The sequence below is a fragment of the Lepidochelys olivacea genome (assembly GCF_965140295.1).
Source record: "Lepidochelys olivacea isolate rLepOli2 genome assembly, chromosome: 14".
In the NCBI taxonomy this organism is placed as follows: Eukaryota; Metazoa; Chordata; order Testudines; family Cheloniidae; genus Lepidochelys; species Lepidochelys olivacea.
In genome coordinates, this window is record NC_140424.1 from 41,725,016 (window position 1) to 41,743,229 (window position 18,214).

At 52.5% G+C, this 18,214-nt stretch overlaps 1 protein-coding gene across 1 annotated transcript; it reads right to left on the reverse strand.

Moving 5' to 3' along the window:
• Positions 1 to 4,486: 4,486 nt before the first annotated feature.
• Positions 4,487 to 16,461, reverse strand: LOC311531015 (uncharacterized protein; the record flags this gene model as incomplete). Its single annotated transcript, XM_084648075.1, has 3 exons — positions 4,487 to 8,992; positions 13,946 to 14,072; positions 16,303 to 16,461. 3 exons carry the CDS (start codon positions 16,459 to 16,461, stop codon positions 7,821 to 7,823), a joined length of 1,458 nt encoding a protein of 485 aa, XP_084504201.1. The 3' UTR covers positions 4,487 to 7,820.
• Positions 16,462 to 18,214: the final 1,753 nt, after the last annotated feature.

Here is an 18,214-nt window from a genome sequence, read left to right on the forward strand (position 1 = left end):
CAGTTCAGAGCCATGGCACCTCTGGGCCGGGCAGTTCAGAGCCCCGGCACATCTGGGCCTGGCTTTTCATAGCCCCGGCACCTCTGGGCCTGGCAATTCAGAGCCCCGGGACCGCTGGGCTTGGCAGTTCATAGCCGCGGCACTGCTGGGCCTGGCAGTTCAGAGCCCTGGCACTGATGGGCTTGGCAGTTCAGAGCCCCGGCACCTCTGGGCTGGGCAGTTCAGAGCCCCGGCACCTCTGGGCTGGGCAGTTCAGAGCCCCGGCACCTCTTGTGGGTCGGTTGTGGTCCGCCTTGCCTGGCATTTGCTGACCCTGCAGTAACCCAAAGCCAGTTAGTGCAAATAATGGCTCAGATCAGCCCTGGGTGTTAATACGTTGGGTTATTTTTGAAGCCAGATCCCCAGCTGGTGTAGATCAGGCCCTGTGGAGGGCTGGGGGGTTGCAACACACACACATTTTGCACAGATTAAGGGTGTAGCCAGATTCTGCAGCACCTTCAGCCAGCAGGATCGGCGTAACCCAGCAGACAGGATGTAAGCCGGAAACATGGTTCCCTGTTGGGGGGTGGGGTTCTTACCTTCACTCCAACCAGTGCCCTCTCTGGCCTGGGGTCCTCGGCTCTTGTGGAACAGAACCTCTGTCTTCCCAGTATGGGATGTCCTGGGGTCTCTGCACTGAGAGAGTCTCTTGTGGGAGTAGCAGGAATGTCACTCCTCCATATTCACCTCTCCCAGCTGCAGCAGCCAGGGGGGCTCCGGGGTCCCCAGCCGCCAGGGCTCTGGGCTCTTGCAAAGGGACAATGCAGGGAAACAGGAATTCACCCAGCAACCAAGCGTTACTGTAGCCAGTGCAATTCACTTCCTGCTGGAGGGGATCTGGTTCTTGACATGGGCTGTGGGATGGGATTCCCTGGGCAGGTCCTTGCAGTTAAAGGGCAGAGAGAAGGAATCTGGCTGGGTCCCTCCTGGGTCTGGGATGGGGAGGGTTCATCAGCTGTGGTCCTTTTTTTTGCGCGGGGGGGGGAAGGGGGCGTATAGTTGCCTATATAAGACAAAGCCCCTAAGATGGGGACGGCTGGTCCCCTTTGGCTGAGGATTCCCAGTAAATACTGCTGAAGCTGGGGAAGCCGCTGCCCTGCCTTGGGATGGCCATGAGCTTCCCGCTGGTCTCAGGGGCTAAAAGGGGGCAGATGGAGGGGGAGGGATGGGCAGAGTCTGCATCAGGCCCAAACTGACTGCACAGGTGGAGTGAACAGCTGAAGGCAGGGGAAGGAGAGAGGGCAAAATCAGGGGCATGGGGTAGGAGTCAAAGTAGAGGCACTTCCAGGCAGTGGCAGAGGGGGGAAAACCCGCCCCCACAATTGGTTACACTTTTGAGTACCTTATTTTTATGGCGTTTGTAGCCCATTTCACGACTTCGATGCACGATTTGCAGACATGACTCCTCCCTGTCATATAAACCGATACATTTGCACACTAGGGTCTGTAAATCTGCGTGCCCGGCCCCCTGCAAGCTCGGCACCCTAGCTGTTCGCCTGCCCCTAAATCTGGCCCCGTATGAAAGAGGAGCCAGCTGCAGTGGTTTCAAAAATAGGGGGCAGAGGGGCTTTTTCTTCCCCTCCCCCAGGCATCTCAGCACCCGCTTCCCAGGGATGTTTTCAAAACAGCACCAGTGCATCCCATTGCCTGCTCTTTTGTATTGGATATGATGGACCAAGCTGCTAAAAGAGGCTTGATTCAATGAAATATCTGACATCTATTCCCTCCAAAAAACCCTATTATTGTTGTACATATTTTTGGTGTTTGAAAGACTCATCAGCTGCGTCTGCATAAAGCCTCAAACCAGGTCACACATTTGTCTTATTTAGTGTTCTCTGAGGGCTTGAATTGCCCTGTAGGGTTGCCAAGTTTGGGTGGACGGATTCCTGGAGGTTTCATCACATGACGTAATCTTTAACTCAAGATTCCTCTTTAATTCCTGGTGACTCCAGGACAATCCTGGAGGGTTGGCCACCCTCCTGGACTCCCTTTCATGTAAGCCACTGCAAATGGAGTTTCATTATTTATTTAAAATTATTATTTGTATTACTCTCAGCACGTCATCATTCACCTTCGGTAACACTGTGCAGACAGATGTCGCCGCGCTCTTTGTTACATATTCTTAATAGCAACTAAACAATGAAACTCTTAATAGTTGCTCACAACTTCAGCCATCACAAATTACAGTGTATCTAGTGTAATGTTTAATTGCAATATTATAATTTAGTTTGTCATGTTTGGTTTCATTTCATGGAGGAGAGGTCCATCGATGGCTGTGAGCCAGGATAGTCAGGGAGGGTGTCCCTAGCTTCTGTTTGCCAGAAGCTGGGAATGGGTGACAATGGATGGATCACTTGATGATTCCCTGTTCCGTTCATTCGCTCTGGGGCACCTGGCATTGCCCACTGTCGGAAGACAGGATACTGGGCTAGATGGACCTTTGGTCTGAGCCAGTATGGTTGTTCTTATGTTCAATTTTTTTATAACGCAAGTTTATTCCTTGGGCTAAAAGTTACAAGGTGGGCACCATCACTTCCTCCTGCAGCTGTTTTGTGTATAGTTAGGTGCCTGCCTAGCTCATTCCCACAAGAAGCAGTTCAGGCACTTACCTCCCCTGATTCCAGGAGAAGATTCCTGTTCGTGGCTCGCCAGGTAGAGCTAGGTGCCTATCTGCAGTGGGGACTTAGGCACTGAGCTCTGTGGTAGGGTGGATCTTAGCACACACCCCTCTGGTCGGCATCTTCCATGGGCTGGCTGAAGCGGTTCCCCGCCAGGCATGCTGGCTTTTGTGAATGCGATTCTGCGATACCTCTCTCTCCCCTGTGCACTTAACTCCGGCGCAGCGGTGTTCCCGAGACTTTCTATGTGCCTAAAAGCTAGACTTTGTGATCCTGAGCATCATGGCGCCCCAGTTCCCTTGTGAATCCAGCTCCGGGTCTTTCCCACCCTGCTAAGAACGGTGATTTTTGTTTGTTTGTTTTGTTTTTTTGTTAACCGCAGGGTAACTAAGGTGCAGGAGCTATTCTAAAGTAAAAACACAGCAGAGGACAAGGCACTTTGGTTTTACCTGGGAGGAAAAGGCCAGAGAAAACGTGTCTTAAATAAGATCAGAGGGCAATGTGCTGACACGTTTGTGCCAAAGTAGAGACATGCAAATGTTGTGTTGAAAACCTGTGCAATATGTGTGACGGGGCGGGGTGTGGTGGGGGGAAGTCGGTATAAGGAACAATGGTAGATTTGCTTTCAAATGTATTCATGAGTAAGGCTAAGATTTTGTCACGGGTATTTTTAGTAAAAATCACGGGAAGGTCACAGATAAATCACAGAAGTCTGCTCCCCGCAGTGCGGGGCTGACAGCTGGAGGCCAAGTCCCGCCACCCGGGGCTGAAGTTACAGTCACCTAAAATCACCGTGACCAACTCGTAGCCTTATTCGTGAATATTTCAAATATGGTTTGCAACGCTTTACACTATGGTCAGTACTGTGTGTGCATTCCATATTTGTGTCACATGGAAACTCTCAGGCCTAATCTACACTGGAACGAGACTAAAAAAGAACAAATACCTTCATGCCGGGTTTTCCATACAATAGCCTTGGGGGTTAACTCTGTAGAACACTTTTTCCAGTTTACAAAAATACAGTAAAAGCGGCGTTATCCGGCACTCTACCAACCGGAGAGCTCTATAAACCGACATTTCTGATCTTCATTGAAAGTCCAGTTTATCGTCCAGTTGGCGTGGGGCCGGCAGGCTCCCCACCTGACTCCGTATGGTTCCCTGGAAGCGGCGACATTTCCCTGCTGCTTCTAGGTGCAGGAACAGCCATGGGGGCTCTGTGCACTGCCCCTGCCCCAAGTGCTGGCTCCGCAGCTCCCACTGGCCGGGAACCGCGGCCAATGAGAACTGCGGGGGTGGTGCCTGCAGATGGAGGCAGTGCGCAGAGCCACCTAGCCGCGCCTCTGCCTAAGAGCAGCAGAGACATGTTGCCGCTTGCAGGGAGCCGCCCGAGGTGAGCACCACCCGGATCCGGCACCCCATAACCCTTCCTGTGCCCCAACCCCCTGCCCCGAGCCCCCTCCGGCACCCAAACTCCCTCCCAGAGCCCGCACCCAGCACCCTCTCCTGAGCCCCAACCCCCTATCCTGAGCCTCCTCCCACACCAAAACTTCCTCCCAGAGTCTGTGCTCCACATTCCCTCCTGCACCCCAACTCCCAGCCCTGAGCCCCCCCCCCCGCACCCAAACTCCCTTCCTCTTAGTTAACCAGAATTTTTGACTTACCAGCTCCCCCCATTTCCCTAACATGCCGGATAACAAAACTTTTATTGTACTTTTCTTTGTATCCCAATTTCTTTTTGGGGAAACAACAGGTCAAAAAGGCTCCCCTGCCAGCCTCCAGTCCATTTCTGTCCATTTTTTCAATCATTATTCAAACAAAGGACTCTAGAGTCTGAGAAACTGCATTCTACTTTATTGTTTCAAAGCAAGAAATAAAAGACAACCCGCCTGATGCCCAGCCCGGCACGGTGCATTTCAGCCCCAGCCCGGCAAATTGCTGCCCCTGGCCCCTGCACGCACCAAAACAGAGCAACATTTTGCACTTGGTAGAACATGGGCGCGAATGTGTGAGAGACCCTGGGATCCCGTCATAGCCACATGCGCTTCAAGAGACCCAGCGAGCACAACTCAATCTGAGCTAGAGAACAAGGCGAAGTAGCAGCATCTCCAATCCCAGCTGAGGCTTTTATTTACCCAGGACACGCCTGGTGTGTGTGGGGCCAGCGTGGCCAAGAGTCTCCGTTGCTCCCACGTAGGGTGCTGCGGTAGATGGGGAGAGGGTGACCTGTGACCAGCTCCGTTGCCCTCTGCTTTGGTAATAAGGGTCAGCCTGGCTTCAGGCCTGTTGGCTTCTCTGCCTCTTCCTCCCAGGAATCTGGGGATCCTCCCGCCCACCCTCTGCATCACTTCCCTTGGGGCATGATACATAGAAATCAGAGCTGTCCTCATCCAACACTCATAGGACATTGCTTGTAGAATAGCCTTGGCTCTTGGGCTCCCTAGCTCTGTATATTCCAGCTCCCACACTCTCCCGTTCCAGACAGTATTTCACATCACTGCCCGGGTCAGGCAGCAACATCCTTCCCCGTTTCGGTCTCTGCCTCTCAGGCTGCGACTCCTACTCTGCCCCCACCAGCATTCGTGCCCATGGTTATTTATAATGACTATTCCTCAAACCACACTAAAAATTCACGACAAAAGGATGTGGAAACAGAATAAAAGAAAGGGCTAGTCGAGCAATCGATCGCTTCTCGTGCAGTCCCCAGTGCATCGACATTACGTCCCCTCAGGCTAAACGAAGAAAGATGCGTGTGACCAAACGGCCTTCAAGTATATAAACAAAACCTGACACTTTGAGGGTGGGCTATAAAACAATTTCTGGTTCACACACAATGATGAGCATGTTCAATCTGACGCAGAGGAAAACGGATGTACCCGTGTTCTCCACTAAACTGCCTATACCCACTTCCCCCGGAGCCCCCTTCTTATTTAGACCTATTATTTACAAAAGTTTTGCATCCTCATAATGAAAAACAAAATAAGAACATAACAGTGGCCATACTGGATCAGACCAAAGTTCCATCTAGCCCAGGATCCTGTCTTCCAACAGTGGCCAGTGCCAGGTGCCCCAGAGGGAATGAACAGAACAGGGAATCATCTAGTGATCCATCCCCTCTCACCCATTCCCAGCTTCTGGCAAACGGAGGCTAGGGACACCATCCCTGTCCATCCTGGCTAATAGCCATTGATGGACCTATCCTCTGTGAACTTATCTAGTTCTTTCTTGAACCCTGTTATAGTCTTGGCCTTCACAACATCCTCTGGCAAGGAGTTCCACAGGTTGACTGTGCGCTGTGTGAAGAAATATTTCCTTTTGTTTGTTTTAAACCTGCTGCCTATTAATTTCATTGGGTGATCCCTAGTTCTTGTGGTATGAGAAGGAGTAAATAACACTTCCTTATTTACTTTCTCCATCCCAGTCATGATTTTATAGATCTCAAACATATCCCCCCTTAGTCGTCTCTTTTCCAAGCTGAAACGTCCCAGTCTTATTAACCTCTCCTCATACGGAAGCCATTCCATACCTCTAATAATTTTTGTTGCCCTTTTCTGAACCTTTTCCAATTCCAGTATCTCTTTTTTGAGATGAGGTGACCATATCTGCAGACAGTGTTCAAGATGTTGATGTACCATGGATTTATATAGAGGCAACATGATATTTTCTGTCTTATTATCTATCCCTTTCCTAATGATTCCCAACATTCTGTTCGCTTTTTGGGCTGCTGCTGCACTTTGAGTGGATGTTTTCAGAGAACTCTCCACAATGACTCCAAGATCTCTTTCTTGAGTGGTAACAGCTTAGACCCCATCATTTTATGTGTATAGTTGGGATTATGTTTTCCAATGTGCATTACTTTGCATTATTCAAAACCTTATAAAAACCCAACCTTCCTATCTGCAAACAAGCTGAGCTTGACAAGAAAATGCCCGGAAGCTGCTTTATCAATGAAGTGGGGTTTAAACTCAGAAGGATCACTCTGGATTTGGGATACACTGGTATCGTGACAAGTTCAGCTCCAACGCTGATGAGTTTGACATAGGATCACAGAGTCTCAAAGAGCAATTCCTAAGCGTGGGAGCGGAGATCACTGAGTCATGTGACACGTTGAGAGGCAGAAGGGTAGAACGGGGGAGATAAACTCTCCATGGCTTGGACAGATGCTGCTGTCATGAGGGGAGACCACCAGGGTGACGGGTGTAGGAGGGGAATTGCTGTAGCTCACCCCCTTGACCCCAAGTCACATGGAGGCTTCACCACCACGTTTTTCTCTCCCCTGCTCCAACTCTTTGAGAATCGCCTCTTCCGTTCTATAAACAACCAGAGCCGGCAGCTTCTTCGGCACAACCTACAGCACGGTGAGAAGAACTGGGAATGAGACAATCTGTCGCCCATAGGGTCAGATTCATCTCTTTTGGGCCCCGGCGCCCAGACCGTGGCCCTGCCCCCGCTCTGCCCTGAGGTCCCGCCCCCACCTGACCTCTTCCGTCCCCGAGGCCCCGGCCCACCTGGCCTCTTCCCCCACAAGCCCTGCCAAAGCTCTGCCCCAAGGCCCCATTCCCGCTCGGTCCCTCTGCCCTCAGGCCCCGCCCCCACTTGGCCTCTGTGCTCTGAGGCCCCACCCACCATTCACACAGGGGGAGGAGGTGGAGAAGAGCAAGCAGGTTGGTGGCATTGTAAACCCAGCGCTGGTCCCCAAAGGAAGAACTCAGCAACTCTGACAATCACTCTGCTAACGGTGGGGACCACTGTGAATGAGAAGCTCCGGGTCGGTCTAGATGAGGAAATGCGTTGGCGGTTCGGTCCGCGTCAGGAGAAATGTGCTAGCTATACCTAATCCCGAGTCGAGCGGAAGTGTCAGAGGCCAATGGGACTGGCTTTGAGGGGAGATTCCTAGGGCTTTCGGCTTTTTTAAGCATCCTACAGTGGGACGCTATGGAAATCAGTGCTTCTCAGAGGGGTAACGATATGGGGCAGCACCTCTCTAACCGCAGCCCTTCTCCCGTGATCCCCAAATTTCTCTCCTGGGTGGAGTGTCTGATGTCCAACATGGAGTTAGCTCTGCTTGGAGCTTTTCCCACAGTAACGACCTTTAAGAGGTCTCTTCGCTGGGTGCATTTGCTGATGCCTGGCGCAAACTGACCCAGGCTGACGCTTCTGCCCCACTCAGGGTTTGGCTCCTGCGTGGATTCTCTGGTGCACAATGAGTTGGGAGCTCTGGCTGAAGCTTTTCCCGCAGTGAAGGCAGTAATAGGGTTTCTCTCCCGTGTGGATTCCCTGATGTCTAATGAGGCTGGAGCTCAGGTTGAAACCTTTCCCACAGTCCGAGCATTTGTAGGGTTTCTCCCCCCTGTGCAGTCTCTGATGGGTAATGAGCTGTGAGCTCTGAATGAAGCTTTTCCCACATTCTAGGCAGTTGTAGGGTTTCTCTCCCGTGTGGATTCTCTGATGTGCAATCAGGTTGGAGCTCTGCCTGAAGCTTTTCCCACAGTGCAGGCATTTACAGGGCCTCTCCCCCGTGTGCAGTCTCTGATGTACCACAAAGTTGGAGTTCCGATTGAAAGTCTTTCCACAGTCCAGGCATTTGTAGGGTTCCTCGCCCGTGTGGATTCTGTGATGCACAATCAGCTCTGAGGTCCGACTGAAGCTTTCCCCACAGTCGGGACATTTATAGGGTCTTTCCCCCGTGTGGATTCTCTGATGGGCAACAAGAACGGAGCTCTGTATGAAACTTTTCCCGCACTCAAGGCATTTGTAGGGCCTTTCGCCCGTGTGGATTCTGTGATGGGCGATGAGGTGCGAGTTGTCACTGAAACTTTTCCCACATTCGAGGCACTTATAGGGTCTTTCTCCCGTGTGGGTTCGCTGATGTCTAATGAGAAGTGAGCTCTGACTGAAGCTTTTCCCACAATCGAGGCATTTATAGGATTTCTCCCCTGTATGGGTTCTCTGATGTCTAATAAGATAGGAGCGCCAATGAAAGGTTTTCCCGCACTCCACACACGTATTATCTCTCTCTCTGGCGTGGATTCTCTGCTGGACTGTGGTTTCTTTGAGATCGTTGCATCCTCCCACACGGTGAATGGCTTGAGCCACGTTCTCCCCTGGCTGGTTTCCCAGCTGCCTCTCTGACCCGCATTGATTTCCAGAGTCCTGTGTGTGACTCTGGGGAAAGCTCCTTTCTGATGTCACTGATAACACTCTGCGCAGTTCCGCTTGTCCAAGGCCTTCCTGCCGTTGATTCTCCTCCCCGTTCTCACTGCCCATCTTACCAGCTGCTGGGACAGAGAGAGAATCCAGACACGAGTCGTTCCCGGGGCCCGGCAAAAGGGGAACTGCTAAGAGAGGAAACACAGCAGGATAACTGCTGGGGAAATTGAGACAGGTAAAATTTCTAACCCATCTGTCGTTTCAACTTCTCTGAAGTGGGTCCCTGGTGCGACATGAGCCATTACAACTGGGTTATTCTGCCTCATATGTTACCTGCCAGCAATGTGTTCTTGGGGAATCAGGGCTCAGTATCCAGCTGTCTGACTCACGAAGGACATCCCCCCTCCTCAGCCGCTGCTTGAACCAAAACCGATCAGAAGAAAGACTTACAAAAAGCAATGAAAAGGCGGTGGGAGGCACACCTAAACCCTTGGGATAAGGGTGACAGGATTAAGGAAAGTCTCCTAGCCTCCCCATAGGCACCTGGTGGTCCATGATCCATTATGAGTGGGAAGCAGCCAGCGATAAAACCAATCTCCACAAATGGGAAGGAAACGTAAAACATCAAGAAGATTGAACCAAGAAGAGAAACAGCTCTTCTTTGAGGGAATTTTGATTTGTTTGCTTTAGTTTTTTGTTTTTTGTTTTAGTTTAGCAATCTTCTCTGACATCCTTCCTGGCCCATGGGAAAAGGAAGACAGAAGGCAATAAATTCTGGAAGTGAATCACTGGCTAGATAAATGGCATAAGGTGGAGAGTTTGGGGGTTTTGGGACACTGGTCCACCTTTTATGTGAAGAGAGGGCTGTATAGTTTGGAAGGCCTCTACCTCAGTATAAGAAGGACAAACCTTCTCAGGGACTGGTTGGCTATGGTAATTAGGAGGGCGTTAAACTAACAAAAGGGTAGCGTAAAAAGAGGAACAACCAGAGCACTCAGCACAAAATCAAAATGGTGGAAACAAAATTAATCAAGGACGCAAAGGACACGAAGCGAAGAAATTCTTGAATTGCCCATACGTCAATGCTAGGAACCTGGGTAAGAAACAAGAGGAATTGGAAGGACATATTTCTGAGTGTAAATCTGATCTCACTGACACTACAGATCCCTGGTGGGATGATTTCCATGACTGGAAGGTTAAAATAAATCATTGTAACCTATCTAGGAAGGACGGAGTGGGCAAAAGTGGGGAGCCAGTGGCATCATTGATGACTTGGAAGAAAATGATCTTGAATGGTTATGGATCAATGTCCTAACAGATAAAGCACAAGATGGGGTATTACTTGGTATCTGCTACAGACCATCAAATTTCACTAAGGAACAGGATGACTGAGTCCTTAAGAACCTATCTATAAAGCATAGGGAAAAAAAGCTGTGTGATCATAGGGGACTTCAGTTTGAGTGACAAACGCTGGAGGTCTCATGCCGCCAGTGCTAAAACATCTTTGGAATCTCTAAGCATTATAGATGGCAATTACCTGGCTCAAACAGAACCTAACCACAGAACTAAAAATCAGTGGTACCTTAGGTACCAGGGATCACGACCTAATCACATTTATATACTTGGTCCAGTTTCACACAGCTGAAGACAATTATGAGCCAAATCAGCTGGGAGAAAGAACTGAAGCAGAAAAATGTGAATGACAATTGGGAATTGTTTAACAACTTGATGCTCAAAAAGCTATGACCCCACAATCCAAGAAGAAGGATGTATTGGTTAAAAAAATGATCTGGTTTAGAGAGGATGTGAATGCAGCTATAAAAATTTAAATATACAGATATATAAAAAATGACAAAAGGAGAAGTTTATAGTATTTAATATAAATCAGACGCTAGGCATGGTAGAAAATTGGTAAGGAAAGCAAAGGGACCCAAGAAGAAATCTATGGTTCTACGAAGAACAATAAGAAGTTTTTAAAGTCCATTAGGAACAAAAAGAATCCTAACAATGGTACTGCAAGAGGGAAATGGTAGAATTTTCTATAATAATGCATATGAGGCAGAAGTGTTCAATAAACATTTCTGTTCCATACTTGGGGGGAATACAGATGATGTAGTCCTTTTATATAATGATACTCTTTCCATTCCATGACTATCTCAGGAGGATGTTAAACATCAGCTACTAAAGTTACACATTTTTAAATCAGCAGGACCAGATAATTTGCATCCAAGAGTTTTAAAAGAACTGGCTGAGGAGCTCACTGGATTGTTAAGGCTGATTTTCAATAAGTCTTGGAAAATCAAGGAATTTCCAGAAGACTGGAAGAAAACTAATGTTGTGCCAACATTTAAAAAGGGTAAATGGGATGACTCAGGTAATCATAGGCCTGTCAGTTTGACATCAATCCTGGGCAACATAATGGAGTGGCTGATACAGTACTTGATTAATAAAGAATCAAAGGAGGGTAACATAATTAATGCCAATTAACATGCATTTATGGAAAATAGATCCTGTCCAACAAACTTGATATCTTTCTTTGACGAGATTACATGTTTGGTTGAAAATAGGGTTGCCAATTTTGGTTGGACGTATTCCTGGAGGTTTCTTTAATATAATCTTTAATTCCTGGAGACTCCAGGACAATCCTGGAAGGTTGAAAAGATACTACTGTTGATGTAATTATACTTAGACTTCTGTAAGGTGTATGACTTGCTACCATATGACATTTTGATTAACAAACTAGAACAATAAAAAGTTAACATGGCACACATGAATGAATTAAAAGCTGGCTAACTGATAGGTCTCAAAATGTAATTTTAAACAGGGAATCGCCATCAAGTGAGTGTGTTTCCAGTCAGTTCTCAGCCCTCCGCTATTTAACATTTTAATTAACGACCTGGAAGAAAACATAAAATCATCACTAATAAAGTTTGCCGATGACACAAAAACTGGGGGAGTGGTAAACAGTGAAGAGAACAGATCACCGATACAGAGCGATCGGGACCACTTCGTGAACTGGGCGCCAAGCAAACAATACGTGTTTCAACACAGCTAAATGTAAATGTATACATCTAGGAACAAAGAACATTGGCCATACTTCCAGGCTGGGGGACTCGATACAAGGAGGCAATAATTCTGACATAGATTTGGGTGTCATGGTGGATAATCAGCTAAACATGAGTTCCCAGAGCAATGCAGAAAGAAAAGGAGTACTTGTGGCACCTTAGAGACTAACCAATTTATTTGAGCATGAGCTTTCGTGAGCTACAGCTCACTTCATCAGATGCATCTCACGAAAGCTCATGCTCAAATAAATTGGTTAGTCTCTAAGGTGTCACAAATACTCCTTTTCTTTTTGCGAATACAGACTAACACGGCTGTTACTCTGAAACCTGTCAGAGCAATGCAGTGGCTAATGCAATGCTTGGAAGCATAAACAGGGGAATCTGGAGTAGGAACAGAGGTTATTATTTTATCTCTGAATTTACTGCAATGCGACCTTGGCTAGAATATTGTGTCCAGTTCTGGTGTCCAAGAAGAATACGGATAATATGGAGTGTGTTCAGAGAAGAGCCATACAACGATCAAAGGATTTGAAAACATGCCTTATGGTGGAACAATCAGGGAAGCCATTTAGCTTCACACAGAGAAGCTTAAAGGGGCGACTTGATCATGGTCTAGAAGTGCGTATGTGGGGAATAGAAATGCGGTAGGCGAGTGCTCTTTAATGTGACTGACAAAGATATTAAAAAAAATCTAACGGCTGGAAGTTGAAGCGAAATAAATGCCGACTAGAAAACCGGCACAATATTTTAACGGTGAAGGGAATTAACCACTGCAACAATTTACCAAGGGTGGTTCGGGTTCTCCATAACTGGACATTTTAAAATCAAGCCAGCTTGTTGTTCTGAAAGCTCTATTGTAATTCAAACAGTAATTGATTCGGGAAAGTCCTATGGCCCAGGGGCATCAGAACGGGGTGGGGGTGGGGGGAAGGGGCCATGGCCCATCCACTCTTTGCCAAGGGCCCAGCCCCTGCCCCTCTTCTTCCACCTGAGGTCCCGCCCCCCAGCCAGGACAGAAGCTGGAGCCCGGCCCAGGTAAGAGCGGCCCGGGGAGCCCGGGCAGCTGTGCGGAGGTGCAGATCCTCCACCTGCCCACGGCAGGGGGGCCCTGAGAGCAACCCTCAGCCCGTGTCCCTGCCCCCGCCCCCAGGACCAGTGCCAGGGCAGATGGTGGGTCCGCGGCTCTTCACAGCTGCCCAGGCGGCTCCTACCATGGCCCGGCTGTGGCTCTTTGGCCCCCGAGGCCCCAGCCCCCAGCCAGAAGCTGGAGCCGAGTCAGGGTAAGAGCCATGCGAGCAGCTGCTCGGTGTCACGGACCCTCCACTGGGCAGGCAGTCCAGGGAGGCAGGGACACGGGGCGGGGCTAGATTCCAACTTGGCCAGGGGGGCGTGGCTTCGGGGGAAAGAGGAAGGGGAGGGGTGGGGCCACGAAGGGGGCAGGGCCTTGTGGCCCCCCCCCCAGTTTTAGGCAGAATCTCTCACCCCTGCTATGGCCTGTGTGTAGCTGGATATCAGACAAGTTGATCACAGAGGTCCCGTCTGACCTTATAAGATATGCATCTAGGAAATTAAGGATTCCTGGCCCCTGTTGCCAAGTTTCACCTTGGCCTGGACCCTGAGTAGCCAGAGACACATGGCTTGAAGCTTCTGCAGAGCCAGCACCCACTGCCGACTTTTGGCACCAAAGAGCTGAAGGGTTCTGAGGTCGAGTCTCTGAACAGCTCCATCTGCTGTGGCGACAGTGAGAAAGTCAAGTCAGCGAGGGGAGTGAAATCAGATGAGATCAGGGTGTGCCACGGGTAGAGCCTTTGTCACAAAGAACACTGATTTTAACACGACCCTGTGATGCGCTGGGGGTCCATGGGATCTGAACGGACGGGAACATGGTCACTGAACCCCTGGGGAAAAGCAGATGGCTGATGGGGCTGTGAGGATGAAAATCTCTCTCCTTCAATCTGGGATTATGGGATCCATTCCCCTGAAATTTAATGGACCAGGGAAGAACCTGAGAAGAAGGTGAACTGGGCACAACACCCGCCGCAGCTTCTAATAACCGAGGGGACGGGAATCCCTTACCCGGCGAGGTCCCCGTCTCGTAGTTCTCCTGCATGACGTCCCTGTGGAGGGCTCTCTGAGCGGGGTCCAGCAGAGCCCCCTGCCCCTGGGTGAAATACACAGCCACCTCCTCGAAGGTCACCGGCATCTGAAACACCAAGAGACCCCCACTCAGCACCTGCTGCCCCAGCCACAATCCCGCTAGTCATGGGGGAGGAGGGCCGATAAAACAGAAACTTGTGGGGGAGGGTGTCACAGGGGAGCAGAATCCCACCCCCACCCTGCTCAGAGCAGCCAGGAGGCTTCAGGGTGGGGAGATGGGGAGAGCTCCTTGTCCCCCCCAGCCGGTGGAGGAGGGTAGGGGCCTTCCCGGTTATCACACGCCTACCAGCCAGAGGCTGCCACAGGAAGTGGAGCCCCTCAGCAGAGTCCAGGGACAGGAACCCCCAACCCCCGCCCCATTCCCAGCAGCTGGGGGTGAGGGGACGGAGCCTTTCCCCTGGGCCTCACTGCGGGGTGCTCCCTTCGCATTCCACCGCAGCTCCCTGAAAATCCCCTACCTGAGCCGGCTCCACCACAGCCATTTCCCTTCCCTGTCCCCCAGGGGGATGACAATCCGGAGAGAAACGGGGTTTATTTCAGAAGTGGCTTGAGTCCATTTCACACCCCAGTTCCCCCCTCCCCGTCCCCTCAAGGCTGTTTCCCCGCAGACAGATGCTTTAGAGCAGTAGTGGGTCACGACATGTAAGGCACTGGGTAGCAGCAGCTCTGGTCAGTACCACCAACCAGGCCATTAAAAGTCCCGTCAGCGGCGCTGCCCAGCTAAGGCGGGGGTGCTAAGGCAGGCTTCCTGCCTGTTCTGACACCACGCTGTGCCTCGGAAGTGGCCAGCAGCAGTCCAGCTCCTAGGCGGAGGGGCCACGGGGCTCCGCGTGCTGCCCCCTGTCCCAAGCACGGGGCTCTGCACTCCCACTGGCCAGTTCCCAGCCAATGGGAGCTGGGGGGGCGGTGCTTGTGCACCTCCACCTAGGAGGCAGGGCTGCTGCTGGCTGCTTCTGGGGCAGGACGCGGCCTCTGGTGCCAAGACAGGCAGGAAGCCTGCCTTAGCACCCCTGCTGCACCGCTGACCGGGAGCCACCCGAGGCAAGCCTGCACCCCAACTCCCTGCCCCAGACCTGAGCCACCCCCAAACCCAGAGTCCCTTCCTATACCCCAAACCCCTCATCCCCAGCCCTACCCCAGAGCCTGCACCCCCAGCCCAGACCCCTGACCCCCTCCCACACCCCAACCCCCTTCCCCAGCCCTGAGCCGCCCCCAAACCAAGAGTCCCCTCCTGCACCCCAAACCCCTCATCCCCAGCCCCACCACGGAACCTGCACCTCCAGCCCAGAGCCTTAACCCCCTCCCGCACCCCAACCCTCTGTCGCAGCCCTGAGCCCCTCTCACACCCCAAACCCCTCATCCCCAGCTGCGTTGGATCATGGGCACCAACAATTTTCTTCAACTGGGTCGCCAGAAAAAAAGTTTGAAAACCACTGCTTTAGACCAGGGGTAGCCAATCGGTGGACTGTGGGCCAAATCGGGACCGCCCGGCGCTTCTGAACAGCCCGTGAAATCTTTTTATCCACTTCTTATTGTGACTGCCAGGGGCGGATTACCGCACGGGCCAACGGGACCCGTGCCCGGTGGCCCCAGCCAATTTGGGGGCCCCCCCCGAAAACCTCCCCCCGCTACAGCTCCAGGGCTGGAAGAACTTCTCCGGTCTCAGGGCCACAGCGGGGTGTGGGGGGGAGAGCGAGTAGGGGGAGGGACCATGGGGAAGGGGGCGGAACAGGGTGGGGTTGAGGGCGGGGCTGCAGGTGGAAGGGGGCGGGGCCACAGTGCTGGCACCGCCCTGCAATGCTCTGGCCCAGGGTCCCCTCCCCCCACCAGTGTTCCGGCCCAGGGTCCCCAGGAGACCTTAAATGGGGCTCTGGACCTTAATGATGCCCTGACCAAGAAATCTGGACCTTGACCAAAAATATCTAGAGAATTGGCTACCCCTGGCTCTGCCAGGCTGGGAAAACAGGGGGTCACTTTAGCCCAGCGGCAATCCGGCCCCTCCCACCGGGACTAAGGTCCCCCCCCCAGGAATAGAGTCTCTGAGCCCAATGCTAGAAAAGCGCAGCATCCAAGGGGGACATGGTCCCCAAGGGCAGCGGGTCCCAGGGGTGCAGGAACAATCTGTACCGTGGGGGGGCTGGAAACCCAACTGTAAACCCTGGATATGATGGGAACCCTGACAAGCCAGGGGGGGCGGGAGTCCCCCTAGTTCCAGCCCCGGGGCAGAGTCACTTTCCTGCCTGGCCCCGGCCCTGTTCCCCAGGTCTCCCCATCACCTGCAGGCTCCGGCTCAGGGGCTGGTTCCAGGCACAGGCGAAAGTCCCCAGCTGGGCTGGGCACGGGGGGGGGGGCGTGGGCCTGGCTGAAGGGCTCTCCCCACGCAGCAGCAGCTGCTGGGTGCAGATCACAATGGAGGAGGCAGCCACCCGGCGCATGGGTCTGACCCAGGAAGCTCAATAGTATGAAAGGGAGAGAGACAGAAAGCGGTGCCCTCCCATCCCCACAGCCAGGGCCCTCTGGTGGCAGCTGGGAAAGAACAAACCAGAGGCAGGGCTGCAAACATTGTATTTCAAAAATAAAGAAAGGCCTGTTTTCTTAGCACCCCTTCCCCACCCCTCCGCCCAATATCATCATTAATAACAAGCCGTGCTCACCTGCGGTCTCCAGGGGTATTTCCTGCTGTGGGCAGAGGCGGATTAAGGTGTCATAGACTCTCAGGGTTGGAAGGGTCAATCCCCAGTTTTTGCCCCAGATCCCTAAATGGCCCCCTCAAGGATTGAACTCACAACCCTGGGTTTAGCAGGCCAATGCTCAAACCACTGAGCTATCCCTCCCCTCCAGGGGCCCTGGGCCAGACCAAGTGGGGGCCCCTCCCCACCCCTTCTGCCTGTGGCCCTGCCCCCGTTCCCCCCCCCCCCGCAGTCCCGCAACCTATTGGCTCCTTTCTGCCCCCCACCACACTGAGGCCCCAAGACCAGAGAAGCGCTGTCCCCCCGACCAGGGCCCGGGGGCCACAGCGGGGAGTGAGAGCTCCCCCAGCCCTGAGTCCGCAGCACGGAGCCAGAGCTCCTCCAGTCCCGGGGCCGCAGCTGGGGTCTGGGCACTGGGGCTTCCCTCACCACCCCGCGCGTCTGCCAAGGCCCAGGGTTGGGGCACTGCGGCTTTGCCCACCCTGGCCTCCCGATGCTTCTGCCGGGGCCCCAGATCAGGGTGCTTCCCCCATCCGCCCCACAGCTTCTGCCGCAGATTTCTTCTGGGGTGTCCATTTTTCTGCCTCCCCGCCTCAATTGGCCGGGGCCCCTGGGCACAGGCCCCATTGGATAATCTGCAACCGCCCACGGCAAAGCCGACATAGTCAGTGGCCTTAAAGCAAATTCAGAGGTTCTCACGCAGAATTTTTCTTACTTTGCCGATCCATAAATTTCTATGATTAGCAAGGAAATATTTCTCCCTCGGGCTGTGCATGTGGTGATTCAATGTTTACCCATAAAAATCTAAGGCTGCCCATGTGGGTGAGAGCAGTAGCCAGAAGGCCGGGGCAGTACGGGGCCGGACTGCCCCTGGGCCCCCCACCTTTATGAGGGGGCAGGTGGCCCAAGGTGGCCTGGGGCTCGGAGCAATAGTAGGAGGGGCCTGGAGCTTGAGTGCTGGTGGCTGTGGGGAGGGGAGGGGCTGGGGCTGGGGGCCGGCGTGTCCTAGGTTTTTGTAGCCCGAGGTGGCAACCCCACTCTGCTCCTCTGCCAACCTGTGCGTGACCATTGAAAAGTCGTCCTGCAGCGCACAGGCATACGCCTCCCCTGGGCCGCTCAGACGGAGACTCCACTTACCCTTCCCTCACCCCTAAGATAAGGAACCTGCCATTAGCGCGACCGTCCGCCCCGAATTGGGCGAAGGACAGTCCTGAAATGCAGAGTTCAAGTCCCAGTCCTGGGTTGAATGACTCCGGGACAGCATTTGTCCCCAATTCCCTGCAGCTCCGCTCTGCACCTGCTCAAGGCTCAGGTATGGTGCCAGCCAGTTCCCCGTGGGCTGGGCTGAGGTGGGCCTTAGCCCCCCCACCCCACCCCCCGCTCACCACAAGGTCCTGCTCCTCCTCTTCCCCCCTCCAGGTCCCGCATATAAACCAAACCAGAGAGCTGGGCTGTAGTAAGAGCAGCCCAGGAAGCCTGTGGGGAGCCCCGGACCCTC